The sequence below is a fragment of the Saccostrea echinata genome, unplaced genomic scaffold (genome assembly GCF_033153115.1).
Source record: "Saccostrea echinata isolate AGI-Se365-2 ecotype Australia unplaced genomic scaffold, CSIRO_AGI_Sech_v1 ptg000057l, whole genome shotgun sequence".
Lineage (NCBI taxonomy): Eukaryota > Metazoa > Mollusca > Bivalvia > Ostreida > Ostreidae > Saccostrea > Saccostrea echinata.
The window spans coordinates 692,844-707,862 of NW_026889806.1; the positions used below are offsets into that span (position 1 = coordinate 692,844).

General features: G+C 33.2%; 3 protein-coding genes across 4 annotated transcripts in view; 1 reads left to right on the forward strand and 2 right to left on the reverse strand.

Moving 5' to 3' along the window:
- The window catches only part of LOC133174358 (E3 ubiquitin-protein ligase CCNB1IP1-like), a 29,540-nt gene extending 25,246 nt beyond the window's left edge, over positions 1-4,294 (reverse strand). The window contains exons 1-6 of the mRNA XM_061309471.1: positions 4,174-4,294; positions 3,653-3,668; positions 3,403-3,462; positions 2,992-3,062; positions 2,553-2,627; positions 1,442-1,556 (exon numbers count right to left, since the gene is read on the reverse strand). Coding sequence (XP_061165455.1) covers positions 1,442-1,556; positions 2,553-2,627; positions 2,992-3,062; positions 3,403-3,462; positions 3,653-3,668; positions 4,174-4,236 — 400 coding nt within the window. The 5' untranslated portion in view covers positions 4,237-4,294. The remainder of the gene's footprint in view (positions 1-1,441; positions 1,557-2,552; positions 2,628-2,991; positions 3,063-3,402; positions 3,463-3,652; positions 3,669-4,173) is intronic.
- Positions 1-15,019, reverse strand: part of LOC133174152 (NADH dehydrogenase [ubiquinone] 1 alpha subcomplex subunit 5-like) — a 173,632-nt gene that overhangs the window by 132,261 nt on the left and 26,352 nt on the right. The gene's annotated exons all lie outside the window — the stretch shown is intronic.
- On the forward strand, positions 276-9,621 carry LOC133174357 (RAB6-interacting golgin-like). Of its 2 annotated transcripts, XM_061309469.1 has the most exons (7): positions 276-396; positions 893-1,381; positions 4,739-4,852; positions 5,747-5,855; positions 6,964-7,065; positions 7,234-7,374; positions 8,933-9,621. In XM_061309469.1, the coding sequence occupies exons 2-7, from the start codon at positions 907-909 to the stop codon at positions 9,546-9,548; spliced, it is 1,557 nt and encodes a 518-aa protein (XP_061165453.1). In that variant the 5' UTR covers positions 276-396; positions 893-906; the 3' UTR covers positions 9,549-9,621. The 2 variants fall into 2 exon arrangements, with proteins under 2 accessions (XP_061165453.1, XP_061165454.1); XM_061309470.1 differs by lacking the exons at positions 276-396; positions 893-1,381 and adding an exon at positions 4,417-4,531.

Below are 15,019 nucleotides of genomic sequence, written 5' to 3' on the forward strand. Positions count from 1 at the left end.
ATTAAAAGGAATATCTTTGAACTGCAAAGGTTTAATAAACTCAATGAGGCCATCAACTGAGTGTAGCACTATGCATTTATATGAGTTTTCAATAAGATCGTGGTTTTGAAATTTAACTCTTGACTTAAATAGTTACTTATGTTTAAAATGTCACACCCCTGTAAAGCCCCAGTTCGGCACACATTATCGCTGTAAGCCTTGTGCTTGTAGAACAACCTGTGTGACCACAGAGTCGAGCGTGTATCTTGTATACAATTTTTCCTGTCTCTAGACCATTTATGAACAACGGAAGATTTCTTTTTTTTTTTAATTTGACAATTCATTTACTGAATGTGACAAATTAATAACAAGTGCCTTTAGGTTACATCACCTGTGTGAAATACGCCTCAAGTTCAGGTAAGTCTTCTGCTATTGATTTTTAGGAGGACATAGAACAGGTGTCCTATGTGTGTTCTATGCACATGTGTAATGTCAGTATTTTTTTTCTGGATGGGGAATTTAATACAAATCTAGAATACAAATAAATAATTTTAAAAAAAAACTTTTGTCTTTGTTATGCATGTAATGCATCTTGAAGAAAGATTTTAAAAAATGATTAAGAAATAACTTTAATGATTTTTTTTTTACCTTTGAGAATAGATAAAAAATTACATTGAGATTCAGTCTCTAAATGGATATTCTCACCAACAAATAATTTTTAAGAAGACAATGACTCTTTTATTTTTCCTTTCATTGTATAGTAAACCAGTAAACAATACTAATTGAATGAAATAGAATGTTTAAATGTCAGTGTTAACTGAATTTTATCCTTTAAAAGATACAACTGTATATGATATAACATATGACTTATACTGTACTTACATTCTCTACTTAAAAAAAAAAACTTGAGTAGGCAATGACTGGGGTATGGAAGGCAGTGCTTCTAATACACTGAGGACACTACTAGAGCAAATGCAATCTGAACCTACAGTTACACTCATGGCTAACAAGACACCACCAAAATCCTCAGGCGAGGTCTTCCCCACCTTCCTATACAAGATTTCCCCCATCCTCTCTGTTCAGCAGTCACCCTCAATGGTTCAGTCTTCATCATCCCCCAAAAACACCAGTACTGCTGTTGTGACTAGCATGCCTCCTAATGTGGCCAGCACTGGGGCCACAATGGTTCTGGAGGATATGGGACTAAGAAGAACACGGACTGTGATCCCTAACTCTGTTAAAGTTCAAATTGCTAAAGTAGCCAATCAGATCCCTAGAATGACACAGGGCGAGATTGCTCAGATGTTTGGAATCGATAGAACAACAGTATCAAAGATCCTAAAGAGACGAAGGGAGTATCTGGGCCCAGAACCAGAATCATCAAAAGCAAAGTATTCTTGTCGTAAGTATTGTTTTTTATACACCTCTCTCTCTTCTCACTCACACAACCTTTTAAGGATACAGTTCAGTTCTGCTGAAGTCTGAGAAATGACTTGTTCGTAGTACTGCTCTAACTGTGCTGCCCTTTCTTTGGCTTTAGATCCTACATACTCTTGGTAGACTCTTTCTTGATGTATCTGAAGTGAAGTACCGGTAAATAAACAACATATTGTTCACACGTATTGTTAAACATGCCACATGCTTAAAGGCAGAGATTTTTTACCGGGTGGTAAATTCCAGGTGAGGGAGGGGCTTATTTTGTACAGGTGTGAATGCCCTGAGGGCTAGCAGTCTACCTGCGGTCGTTTGTCTCCTAATCCCTATACACAGGAAGTGATTTAATACACAGCAGAGTACCCAAGAAGTCAAACTTTACCTGTGTTGGGATTTTGAGATGATTTTAAAATAGAAATAAAAAGTTGTAAATAAATTTTAATCTCAATAATTTTTATTAATTTGTAATTGAATATGTGTCAAAGTATCCCCGCCCATTAAAAAATATTATTATTCAAAGTATTTGTTGAGCTATGAAAAAAAAAGTTATACCAAATTTTGATATATATTTCCATAAAGAAAATCATAATTATTTCAAATATTAAAGGTGTGTATGTATATATATTATCAAGCTAAAAATTCCATAGTAATACAGCTTCTCCATTGTTTATACCATGTGTGGTAAATATCAAAGAATCAAAAGTTAATTTGATGGACACCAGGAGTGTCAAACAAGGTGTACAGGGTATACACAGGGACTAGTAAGTAAATGTCAATCAAGTTCTAGCACCCAGTGATGTACCTTAACGTACTTGATTGACAGGGGTACACAGACCAGGTATTTTTGAAGGCGGTGCTTAAAATCTCTGCCTTTAACATTAACTAACTGACTGAAATTTTATATCACCCATAATACTCAGTAAGTATTGGTTGTAAATATTGCTATACGCAGTTCATGTAATTGAAGACACTCACAGTGAGTAAGCGTACTCATTACATTCTTTTATAAAGTCATGATATTTAGTCACAGATAAGAATATCAACTGTATTGAATGTTAATATGTATGTATACAGTAATAACAGTTTGAGATCAGCTGTTGCTGGAAATTTTGTTCCCCTTTATAACCTGAACACAGTACCTGGTAGGACCAAAATGACAGTGCTCTGGTACATATCTCCATTATTATCTCTGGTCGCTTTCCTGCCAGTACCATCTAAAATATAGTACTCTACATGTAGAACATATCGGTATACTTAATACCAAAATAATAATTTGTAATAACTCATTAATATGCATGAGTTATTTGGTCTCCATGCATTTTACTGACTCAAATATCAAGTCTTGAATTTTGGGACAATTAAGATACATGTATTGTCACTATTTTCCTGATATATACATTGTATTACACTACACTTGTAAATCATGCTCCTTTTCTAAATTCTTGGGAGACATCATTTCTTCTAAACGTTTATCACAGGCATTGATTCAGTGCCAACATAAGTGAAAATTGCATATATTTTCAGCATTAATTTATGAAGTAAACTTTTGCTTTTTTTAGGTTTAAAATTCTGACTTACCGACTTGTATTTTTCAGAAGGGTTTACTTCAATCCTGATAATGTCGAGTTTGTCAGACAAGTCTGTAGAACCTAAAAAAAAAAAAAAAAAAAAACCAACAACAAAAAACATGCAGTTATATTATGTTGCTTTACAGTTTTACAAATGACATGCAAAACTAATACACCAACTTGAAAATAAATACTGTAAAACAATTATCCTTTTTCCATATTTTTACATTTTTATGATACAAGGGTATTAAATCATAGCAGGACAATTAATTTCTTCAGATTCTATACATATCAAGGAACACATACATGCCAGTGTAAGCTTATATTTCAAATACATTAATCTTTCAGTTTCAGTCACATTTTTTTGTTTGTTATGATAATTAATGCAAAAGTATCAGTGGTAAAAATAATTAACACTTACAAGCTGGGCAAACATTGTTGTTCTTAAACTCTCTAACTCCATCTTCATCACAGAATATGTCTTCCAGTCTGTTAAGGTTTAATTAAGAATTTATGCTGCACATCAGCCTGCACTTTAACTCCACATAAAAGCCTTATATTAATAAAATTTAAAGTTTTCCCACCTGCCTAGAATAATTTTTTTTATAACTAAAACATTTGTCCTAAATGAAGGTCTTCTATATTTTTAAATACGATGAAATTGAGGATACGTGAACAGGAAGTTATCTGGAAGTGAAAAAATGAAAATTTATAGATATAAAACATATTCAGCTCTTTTGCAATTAGCATAGTTTTACTGTAAGTAACAACGAGTATACTTAATAAACATTCTTAATATGCACATATAAAGCAAACATAAAAATCTAACAAGTCAATATAACTTATTGGCTATAGGTTAAATATGGTAAAACAGATGATTCTCTTTGAAAATTTCACATGCTTCTATAATTTTTCAGTATATATCGATACCCCCTTTTTCCTCCCAATCTTCTTGTTATTCTTCTTTTGAAATATAACACATTGGTATTTTGTAATGTTCTATTTAAACTTTATAGTAATTTTACAGTCACTGGCATCTTCATCGTATTTCTCATATTTTCAAATAAAAATTTGGTAATTTATTTTTATCAAATATTCTCCTATGTTTTATGTATTTCTACAGTTTTATTTTAATCAAATCAAATTAATTAATGCTAAATCAATAAAATAGACCATTATAAAGTAAACAAACCCATGCATAGGCCTCTACTCTCTTTCTGCACTTTTTATGATTGCAAACCAACTCGGATTCCATATTTCTTAAAATCTAACACATCATAAGCCTAATGTTATCAAATATTAAATACCATACGACAGCGACACTTTTAAAATCTTCTGCCAAAAGTAATATCCACGTCAAATATAAACTTGTAAACGCTCTCTACAGCTACTTAAAGACAAGCGTTTGTAAGACTATTTATAAAATGATAGGAATGTGTATATGCAAAGAAAAAGAGGTTACGACGTGTAAAAGATGTCGGGCTGGGCTGGGTTCTCAGACGCTGAATTGAGAAAACTGAAAGAGAAATCCCCAAGCAAGTTGTCACCAGGTTGTGTTCCATATTTCAAAAGAAAATTATGTCGTTTTTATAAAATTGAACTGTTATATACATAAACCTTGTCGCTCGAATTTGCTCGATTTGACCAACGATGTAAACGACATTATGCATCTTAATAGAAGTGATAGCTAGAGTTTATGAGATTTATATCAATATATTTCTCCTTACTTTTTCTTCTTTTTTTTTTTTAAATTACAGCAGCCCCAGAGTTGCGCAATGAGGCACTACCTGAACGGAGAGTGCCAAACATTTTGTCAGCATCCAAAGCCAGGATGCAGAAGGAAACGACAGCAAATCAGAATAGCTCTGCGGGTAAATCATTTCACATCATAGCTCTGTAACGCAATAAAAATCTGATTAACCTTGTTTAAAGTACAGAACATTCAATGTACTTGCAGGGACTCTATTGAAGAAGTAACTGGGGGGTTTTTTTTGGTTCTTTTTTTATATGTTTGTTTTTTGTTTAACTTTTTGAAGTGATCAACCAGTTGTTCACATGATAATTTGCATAAATGCTGAAGACATTTATGCATAAAATTATCACATGAGCAAACTGATTAATCATCATAAAAAAACCCAGTCAGTTTTAGTTTTACATTTTCACCTGATCTTTGATTCAGTTAAAAAAAAATTCAATAATGAGAAATTAAAAAAAAAAAAAAAATCAATAATGAGAAATCTCTGCAGGCCCCACCCAGTGTGTTACTAAGCAACAAACAGTGAGAAAGCTTGGGATTCTGTCATGTGCTGAGCAAATCACTTGATGAGGATATAATAAAAGCTACTACATGTATATTATTTGTAATTTTATCTCGGACAAAGAATATAGAGTATAAGGTCCCCGGTGCCAATATATAATCAGAGTGATTTGTTTGGATGCATTGTGGTTTTGATAAGGTGATTGACAGATTTGCCTTGATTACCAATGTCAGAGAAAATAAAAAAACAACAAGCAAATGCACACTAAATGAAATAAAACTATTAGCTACAAATGACAGGTACAGTTCCTGGTAGGTGTGTAAACATTCAGTCTCTGACAGCAGCAACAGTCACATGTTACAATGTACAGAAGAAACAAACAGTTATTAATACTTCAACAAAATCATATAACTTTGTATCAGTAAAATATCAATTGAAGTAGTATATTAGTAGTTTATCTGTAATATATATATATATATATATATATATATATATATCTGTGTATAGGAGGTAACAAAATTCCAAAGCAACAGACACAAGTGCCTTCTCCAAAGCCAGAGGAACATATAGAGATCAAGGAAGAGGTCACTGAAATTGATGACTCCGAGGCATTGTCGTAAGTAACCATCTAAAGTCAAAAACAGTGTTTCATTCTGTCTTCATTGTCTCAAGTACTATACAGAGTTTGTAACTGAATCCAATCTACTGTACATTAGGTAAGCCATGTATCTGTGCAAAACTGAGAGCATGTTGTACATGTAATTTTACAAAGCAAGAGAAGGAGGCAAAATAATGTACAGTGATTTGTATTTATTTGTATTTGAAGGAGGCAAATCAAGTGCAGTGAATTTGTATAGTTTAAAATTTTCAGAATTGTAATTGTCAAGGTTTTAATGATGATCAGAAAAATGTTACTAGTGGATTTTCAAACCACTACTAGCATATAAGATTTTTTTTAATTTAAACAGTAGTTTATTCACAAGAGTGAATGGGATTGGGCAGCAGGCAAAGCCTATTTTAGCCCTCTCCCTAAATGGAAGATTTAAGATAATGAGAGAGAGAAATTAGGGAATATGTTCTCATTTACTTCTTGTGACCATTAATGCTGATTTATCATTCACAAATTGAGTTTTACAGGCAGCACATAAGCAGAGCCGGTAAAATGGATGTTTGCAATCATTAAACCAGCATTAACAGTCGCAAATAACAAATGAGAAGTTAACTTTTTTTCCATTCTAATGCAATTTATGCATTTTGTTTGATGTTTAAGTCATATTTTGTTGAGTTTTATTACATGAATTGCGTCACAAAGCATTGTTTTTCTGTTCTGTTATGACGTCACAAGCAGTAGCTTTCATTCTCGTTAATGCTTCTTTAACTTCCTCAAACATCAGTGTATTATCCAATCAAAATGCATTTAACAAAACAGTTGCTTAAAAAAAAGTAATGCAGAGTTGCAAAACTTTGTGGACAAGTTAAGAGTAAACTATCCTTTTCTGAGTACTGTCTTTAGTACATGTACAGTGGAGCCTCACTCGTAATGTGGACGCATCACTGGAGGAATTTTATGGGGACAGAATTAAGATTTATACATGTATCTACCAATTATATTACGTAATAGTAATCCAGACTCTTCATTAATGATGATGATTTGCACAAGCGTCCTGATGAACAGCTTAACTGTACTTCTGTAGTCACTTATCCTGAAGTTCTTAATTTTACAGGCGCGAGATGAATAATTTGGACAAGTTTCGGGATCAGCAGAAAATGATAGAGGAGGCTAACAAACAACGAAAAGCTCTGCTTTCCAAAACTTTGACAGAAAGGTGACATCATTTTTTGAAAGTAAATCCTACATTTCACTGTAATATTTTTTTCAGTTAAAGCATGAATGGTCTTACAGATAATTTTGTGCTTTAGTTGAGTAAAACATTGAATAAAGTTTACTTACCCTGTTACCTTTGAACAAGAATGTTTGAAATTTTTGTATGTAGACAAAGGAAAGCACGCGAAGAAGCCCAGAAGTTGTCCCACATTCAGAAAGAGGTCCAGTTACTGGACAATCGACTGTCTGCAGATGTTACACTCATCAGGAGTCGGATAGAATCAGCCAGCAAAGATTACATGGAAGCACAGTAAGGGACATAATTAGTAAATCAAATTGATTCATATTTAAAAAGTAATATGCTGTCTTTGTTGTGTTATAGGGGTTTTAACACTTGCAACATTCAGAGATATACATTTAACTTTCTGATTCACTTGCTCTTCAGGCAATTAATCTCAAACTTTGACTTGTCCAAATGCAAAACTTGGTTTCCCAAAATTTGGAAAGAAGAAAATAAATTATTACTGTAAACTGAGAAAAAAGTGTGAAAAGATACAGTACTGGAAATTTGGCAAGTTGAGCTACCTGAAAAAAATTTGATGCTATGTTTGTACATAAATTTATACCACTATCCTTGTCAATTTAACCTGTAAACATACACTTTAATGCAGCAATAACCTTCTGTTTCATTTATAAATAATAACATTAATAAAATTCATATTGCCTCTGCCATAAAATGGCCGGGGGCATACTGTGTTACCCTGTACCGTCATTCCATCATTCCGTCATCAATGACTTTCCATTCATTATCTCGGCAACAGTTGCACACATTCACTCAAATTTGACATATGGATATCTCTTAGGAATATGCAGGTCAAGATGAATTTGTTCATGTTCCGAGGATTTTTGATGGAGTTATCCCTCTTGAACTTAGAAAAAATAAGAAATTTTCAGTTTCCACTCTCTAACTTTTGAAGGGATGTATGTAAAAGGTTGAAATTGCATATGCAGGTATTTTGCCAGAAAATACAGGTCAAGTTTGAATACAAATTTAAAACTGAATATGGCTTTTGAAATTTTGGCTGCCTGCGGGGGTATTTGTGGCATTACAACACATCTAGTTTATCCAATCAAATGACAATCAAAATTAAATTATTTAATTTTAAAAAACAATTTTAGAATATTTTAAAGGCTGAAATATGTACTGAAAATGATGTTAAAAAGTTTTGAATTCTTCAATATTGCTATTTGGTAAATTTAAAATATTTTATAGAATCAGGTCATTTATTATTAAGGAGTTTTAAAATACCTTAGTTCTGTTTTACACTGGAAATTTTAAAACAGGAAATTGAGCTATTAGTTTTGCAAAAGTTAAAACAAATATTGGGAGCTTATAATTGAGAAAAAGGTTGCTTGGTCTAAAGGGTTTTTCCTGACTTACCTATTGTAATTTGAATAAGGTATTAGAAATGTAAAAATTTTGCCTTGACCATAACTTTGAAGAAAAATATAGGATTACTAGGCACAAAGATTGCCTGATTGAGGTTGCAACACCTGTGTTGAGTATGAGAAATACATAGCTATATAAAGTTATACTTCTAAGAGCATTTAACTTCTGAATCAACTCAGGTACAAGTAACTTGGACTTTATACAAACAACAGTGACTAAGAATCCGTCATGATAGATTTCTTGGTCACTATTTGCCTTGTTAAAGGAGAATAATACTTTGGCCAACTTTTCTTAAACCCTTTAGCATAGTAGTCATGATTTGTTCATTGTTTAGAAAGCATCTGCTATATGATATTAGGCTAAATAATCTTAAAAATGTCATAATGCGTTATTCATAAACAAAGGGATTATTTTACAGGCGACGTTATGATAGGGCAGAAAGAGAATTTATTGAGGCAAAGATGGATCTGCAGAAGAAATCTGATTTGAAGGAACAATTGACAGAACATTTATATACAATCATACACCAAAACGAATTACGCAAGGCAGAGAAACTTTCACAGCTGATGAATGAACTCCATGTAGAAATGGAGTCGGAGGAGGAGGGGGTAAAGCTGGCAACACTTCCTCCACTTAGTGCTTTTAATTCCGTTAGTCTTCCAACATTGCACAGAACAAGATCCCATGATCCAAGTCAAAATGGAGCTCCATCTACCAAAGACAGTAATCAAAAATCCTCTGACTCAAGTGAAAATACTGCTGCTAAATCTGTATCTACTGGCCATGTTGAGGAAGCCAAAGATAGAACTGTTTGTTCACCCGCAACAGAATCTCAAAATGGTAAAGAAAAAGTTGTAAATGACTGTGCAAAGGGAAAACAAAATTCCAACGAAACTTCCGTGAGTCATGAGAATTTTGTTCAGCAAGGGACTTCAGAAATAAATTCTGATGGCAAAATAAATACAGAAAAACCTGTCCCAACATCATGGACATTAGATGTGATAATCAAACAAGAACCAGAGGATGGTGTTTAAATAGTATTATGTCACATAACCAAATAATCATATCAATAAAAAAAATCTGTAATAAAAGTACACATTTAGTCATGATTTCTTTGAGATCTTCAAAAGAAAGAATGTTGAAAGTATAAATATTATCACATACAGTTAAGCTTGCTGAGGTAAATTTTGAGAGAATCATTGTTGGACTAATATACACGCAGGACCATTTAATGTTTTTTTTTTAATGCAAACTTTTATTTTCGAGGCAGAGCATAACCTCCCACTTTTTGGGTTAAAATCAGAGTTTTAATTTTACTGTCTGTTTCACATTCAATAAAGCCCATCAATTACCAACTCCACCTGTTATTTTAATTATAGCAGCACACTATTTTAGTGTTTTATTACAAGGTTCGGCCTTATATAATGCATTCTTACGCATATTTTTCACTTTAGCCTAGACGTATTGAATAGAGATTTGATTATTTTTATTCAGACTAAATGGAACTTGGAAATTTTAATTTCATGTGATTGGTCATCTACAAAATTACTATGCATTCACACAAAATAAAAAAAAATTACTACACACAAGTAAATAAAAAGATGCTGGAAATACTTATTGACAATATCTATGTAATCTTAGAAGACTAAGTCTTCCAAAAAATGTTCAAATTCAGATGGGCACTAATTTTGCGCCTTTACTAGGCTACCTGAGGTACTAATAAGTATATTTTATGAAGAAAAGTTTATTAAAAATGAATTTAAGAAGAAAAGAACTCTTGATGTTACCTTCAGTTCAATATTTAAGATGTATACCCGAAATTTTTTTTTATCATCATTTAAATTATGTTCATTCATGAAAAAGAGTGAAGATAAAGAACTGTGATCGATCTCATAAAAACTACAAACAAAACAAATGTGATATATTGACAATACCTTATGTATTATCAAGTAAAAGGGTTTCCTATCGAGTTTTATTTCCAGTTAATCAGCATTTTACATGTTTTACATATGATTGAAATATTGACTTAAGTCTCTAAGTCTGTTTCATGAGCTCAGGTCATGTAGTGAAAAAAGGAAATGACTTCTGTACGGCGCCACATCAGATAACGTCAATTTGTTTCTTTTGTGTCACCGCTTATTAGAATGATGTTTTTAAATCATACTATGGAAAAAAGGAAATTTTATTGTCGGATTTCTGCAACTGAAATTAAGAAAGCAACACAATGCTTTTAAGATCACTGCAGTGGTAAATGTCATAAAGAACCAAAGGAAATACTGTTAGAACTTCCGTAAGTAATGAAGGATCTCAGTAAACAAGACATAGAAGAAAGGAAAGACATGAACGAGAGTTTAATTAATAATACTTAATTGCTTAGATTTCCAGCAAAACAAAATATTTCAATCAGGGATAAGCTAGAAGTTTGTCAAATTTATTTACAGAGAGCAATTTGCAATACCAGTGTTTGACCCATCGATTGGGGTATGGGCACAGTTTGTGCCACACGACATAATTGTTAATGGTAAATCATTTGTGCCATCACAGACACCCTTGCATAGATTTAACATAGCATTTCATTTGTTATGATATGGCTGCCTCAACCAAAAGATGATTAGGCTACTGCATAAAATGTGGGAGGAGTTCTGGAAAATAGGCTGTTTTGTACTTAAAAAACGTTATTTTCGACCTCAATTTGACCCCAAGGGTGAAAATGGAAATACCGAATTCTTATTGCACATTTACAGGACACCATCAATCACCTTCCAAAATGATGATTAGGCTAATGATAAGATGTAATAGGAGTTCAGGGAACCAGGGTGCTTTTGTGTGTGTGTATATATATATATAATTTATACATATATATATATATATATATATATATATATATATATATATATATATATATATATATATATAGCACTAAAAAACAACAACACTGTATATCCTAAGTGTCGGATCTACTACTTAGATACAAGGTCACGGATGGAAATTTATATAAAGCACTAAAAATGACCAACGACACGAACAATAATAATTGTCAAATTTTCGGGACGACCTGTCCCTTCCTCAGGACAAAGAAAAAAGTTAAGAAGTCATAAAAACAAAGGAAATAGAGAAGCAAAAACAACTAGCACTACTACTAAACTACCAAACACTAAATATTTACAATGTTACATGTTTAATTTGGAGTTTATAAACAGTTGTGAACAAAGAAATCCGGAGCGCTATGAATTGCTATGAATTGCGTCCGGTCTATCGGATGTACTCTGGTGAACTTCAATATATATAAATATTTAGTGTTTGGTAGTTTAGTCGTTGGTCATTTTTAGTGCTTATATATATATATATATATATATATATATATATATATATATATATATATATATATATATATATATATATATATATATACAGGACAACACAAATCATCTTCCAAAAGATTAGGATACTACATAAAATATGAGAGGAGGTCTGGGAACCAGGCCTTTTTGTATTAAAAAAAAAACCCCGTCATTTGTCGACCTCCATTTGACTCCGAGGGTGAAAAATGAAAATTCCGAAACCTTAAAGCATCTACAAACACCACAAATTATCTTCCAAAAGGTGATAAGGCTACTGCGTAAAGTGTAAGAGGAATTCCGGGAACCAGATTTTTGTAGAAAAAATGTCATTTTTGGCCCCTGTTGTGCCCTGGAGTAAAGTTTAAAATTTCAAATCTTTATTGCACACCTACAGAACACCACCTATCATATTCCAAACGATTAATTGGTCACTGCTTTAAATAAAAGAGGAGTTTGAGGAAGAAGAAAGTGTGACAGTCGGACGGACGGACGGACCAGGGTAACAACAATATACCCGAACTTTCTTAGAAAGTGCGGGTATAAATATCACTGTTTCTTAATTTCATCCAGTATTTCAAAATTTTCTTTTTCCTTTCGAGTTTTAAGCTGGAATCTATCTAGTTCACGATAGACTGCATCATAATTGGTGCTTTGTCTGACCATTAAAACTCTCTTACAATAAGTTAAGTGAACATTTTCGATGTTTTGACTTTTGTGAAACCTCCATACTTCAGCTCCTTAACTCATTACATTGTTAATATTAGTATCAAATAAGCTAATTGTGTTTCTACGTTAAAAATGCAAATCCTTTGTTTTACCAGGAACACCGTACATAGCTTTTTTTTTTTACCCTGACAGGAAAAATGTTTCTGTGTTTCCAAAAAATGGCATTATAATTAAACCTGTCAGCATTCCTAGAAAAATAAATTGATTCACAACTTCTACAATGCAACCGTTGTACATCCAACGTTCATTTTTAAGAATTTTACTACTGCAAAAAATTAATATTTTTGTTTTTTCAACACTTACAGTTAAATTCCACTCCGTGGTGTATGTGTATAAAGGATCCAACATGCTTCAACAGATTCAGATACTAATACAGTATCATCTGCATACATCAGTAAAAATATATTTATCACCTGAAGTTAAATTGATGGTCAACTCGACATTTAGATATATCGACGACGTATTATCAATCAACAATAATTATTTCCATTCATATGTCGACACGATATATACCAGTGAGCTTGAAATAAAAGGTACAACAGAGTGTGACACATCTGTTTCATATTTGGATATTTTATTAGAAAAAGACGTTAATGGTAATCTAACAACCAAGCTTTATGATAAACGTGATGACTTTAACTTTTCAATCGTCAACTTCCCCTACTTATGCAGCAATATATCCTTTTCATCTGCAAAAAGGGTATACTGTAGATCACTAAATTTTCGCGACACCTTATTTTCGCGAGATAGTCATTGACTCTTTTTTAGCGAGACATAACTTTCACGAATTGTTGTTATTCCTCTATATAATCTTAAGGAACACTATTAGGCCTATACACGAGAATGATATTTTTGCGAGTTCACTGTCTCGCGTAATTACGCGAAAAGAAAGTGCTTTACAGTATACATCTATCAGTTGATTCAATACGCAAGAGTATGCTCTAAGTACATAGGTATGAACAATTTCTAAAACGAGGTAAGTTATTGACAAACAAGTTGATAAAACAAGAATATCAACAATCTCGTTTAAAGTCATCATTTCGTATAAGTTCTATGGTCGATACAATTGCCTTGTCAGCAGATACAATCTATCATTAAGTCATATGCTGACTGACGTTTTTCATACTAATTGTTAGGCCATTATTTACACACTGAATTGTCGACGGATTTTCCCGTTATTCACCGATCATGACAAGGAGCACACGGCGGGTGTGACCGATCGGCAGGGGATGCTCACTCCTCCTTGGCACCTGATCCAAGCTCTGATGTTTTTAGGTCACCTGAGTCACTCAGGTGACCTATTGCTATCTGTTTTTGTCTGTCGTCGTTCGTCGTACGTCGTTCGTCGTCAATCGGTCGTAAACTTTTGAACATTTTTAGCTTCTTCTCTGGAACCACTGAACCAATTTCAACCAATTTTGGCATATAGCATCTATGGGTGAAGGGGAACAAAAATTGTGAATTTCATGGTCCCTGCCCCCCTGGGGCCTGAGGGGTGGGGCTAAAACCACCAAAAATAATGCAATCTTTAAAAATCTTCTTCTTTACTCCTGGACATCAAGCAGTCAAACTGTTGGCATTATTGTAATAAGCATGGAGCCCTCTATCAAAATTGTGAAATTCATGGCCCCAGGATCAGGGGTTCTGGCCACAGGGTGGGGCTATATAGATCATATAGTGAAAGTGCATTATTTCTTTGAAAATCTTCTTCTCTGCTCCTGGGTATTAAATAAAGTTACTAAGTACATAGTTATGATGAGCAAGAGTGCCTCTTCCAAAATTGTGAAATTCATGGCCCCAGGATCAGGGGTTCTGGTGTTAGGGCGGGGCTCTATTGATTATATAGTGAAAATGGATTATTTCTTTGAAAATCTTCTTCTCTGCTCCTGGGTATTAAATAAAGTTACTAAGTACATAGTTATGATGAGCAAGAGTGCCTCTTCCAAAATTATGAAATTCATGGCCCCAGGGTCAGGGGTTCTGGTGTTAGGGCGGGGCTCTATTGATTATATAGTGAAAATGCATTATTTCTTTGAAAATCTTCTTCTCTGCTCCTGGGTATTAAATAAAGGAACTAAGTACATAGTTATGATGAGCAAGAGTGCCTATTCCAAAATTGTGAAATTCATGGCCCCAGGGTCAGGGGTTCTGGTGTTAGGGCAGGGCTCTATAGATTATATAGTGAAAAAGCATTAATTCTTTGAAAATCTTATTCTTTGCTCCTGGGTATTAAATAAAGTAACTAAGCACATAGTTACATGTATGATGAGCAAGAGTGCCTCTTCCAAAATTGTGAAAGCCATGGCCCCAGGGTCAGGGGTTCTGGTGTTAGGGTGGGGCTCTATAGATTATATAGTGAAAATGCATTAATTATTTGAAAATCTTCTTCTCTGCTTCTGGATATTAAATAAAGTAACTAAGTACATAGTTATGATGAG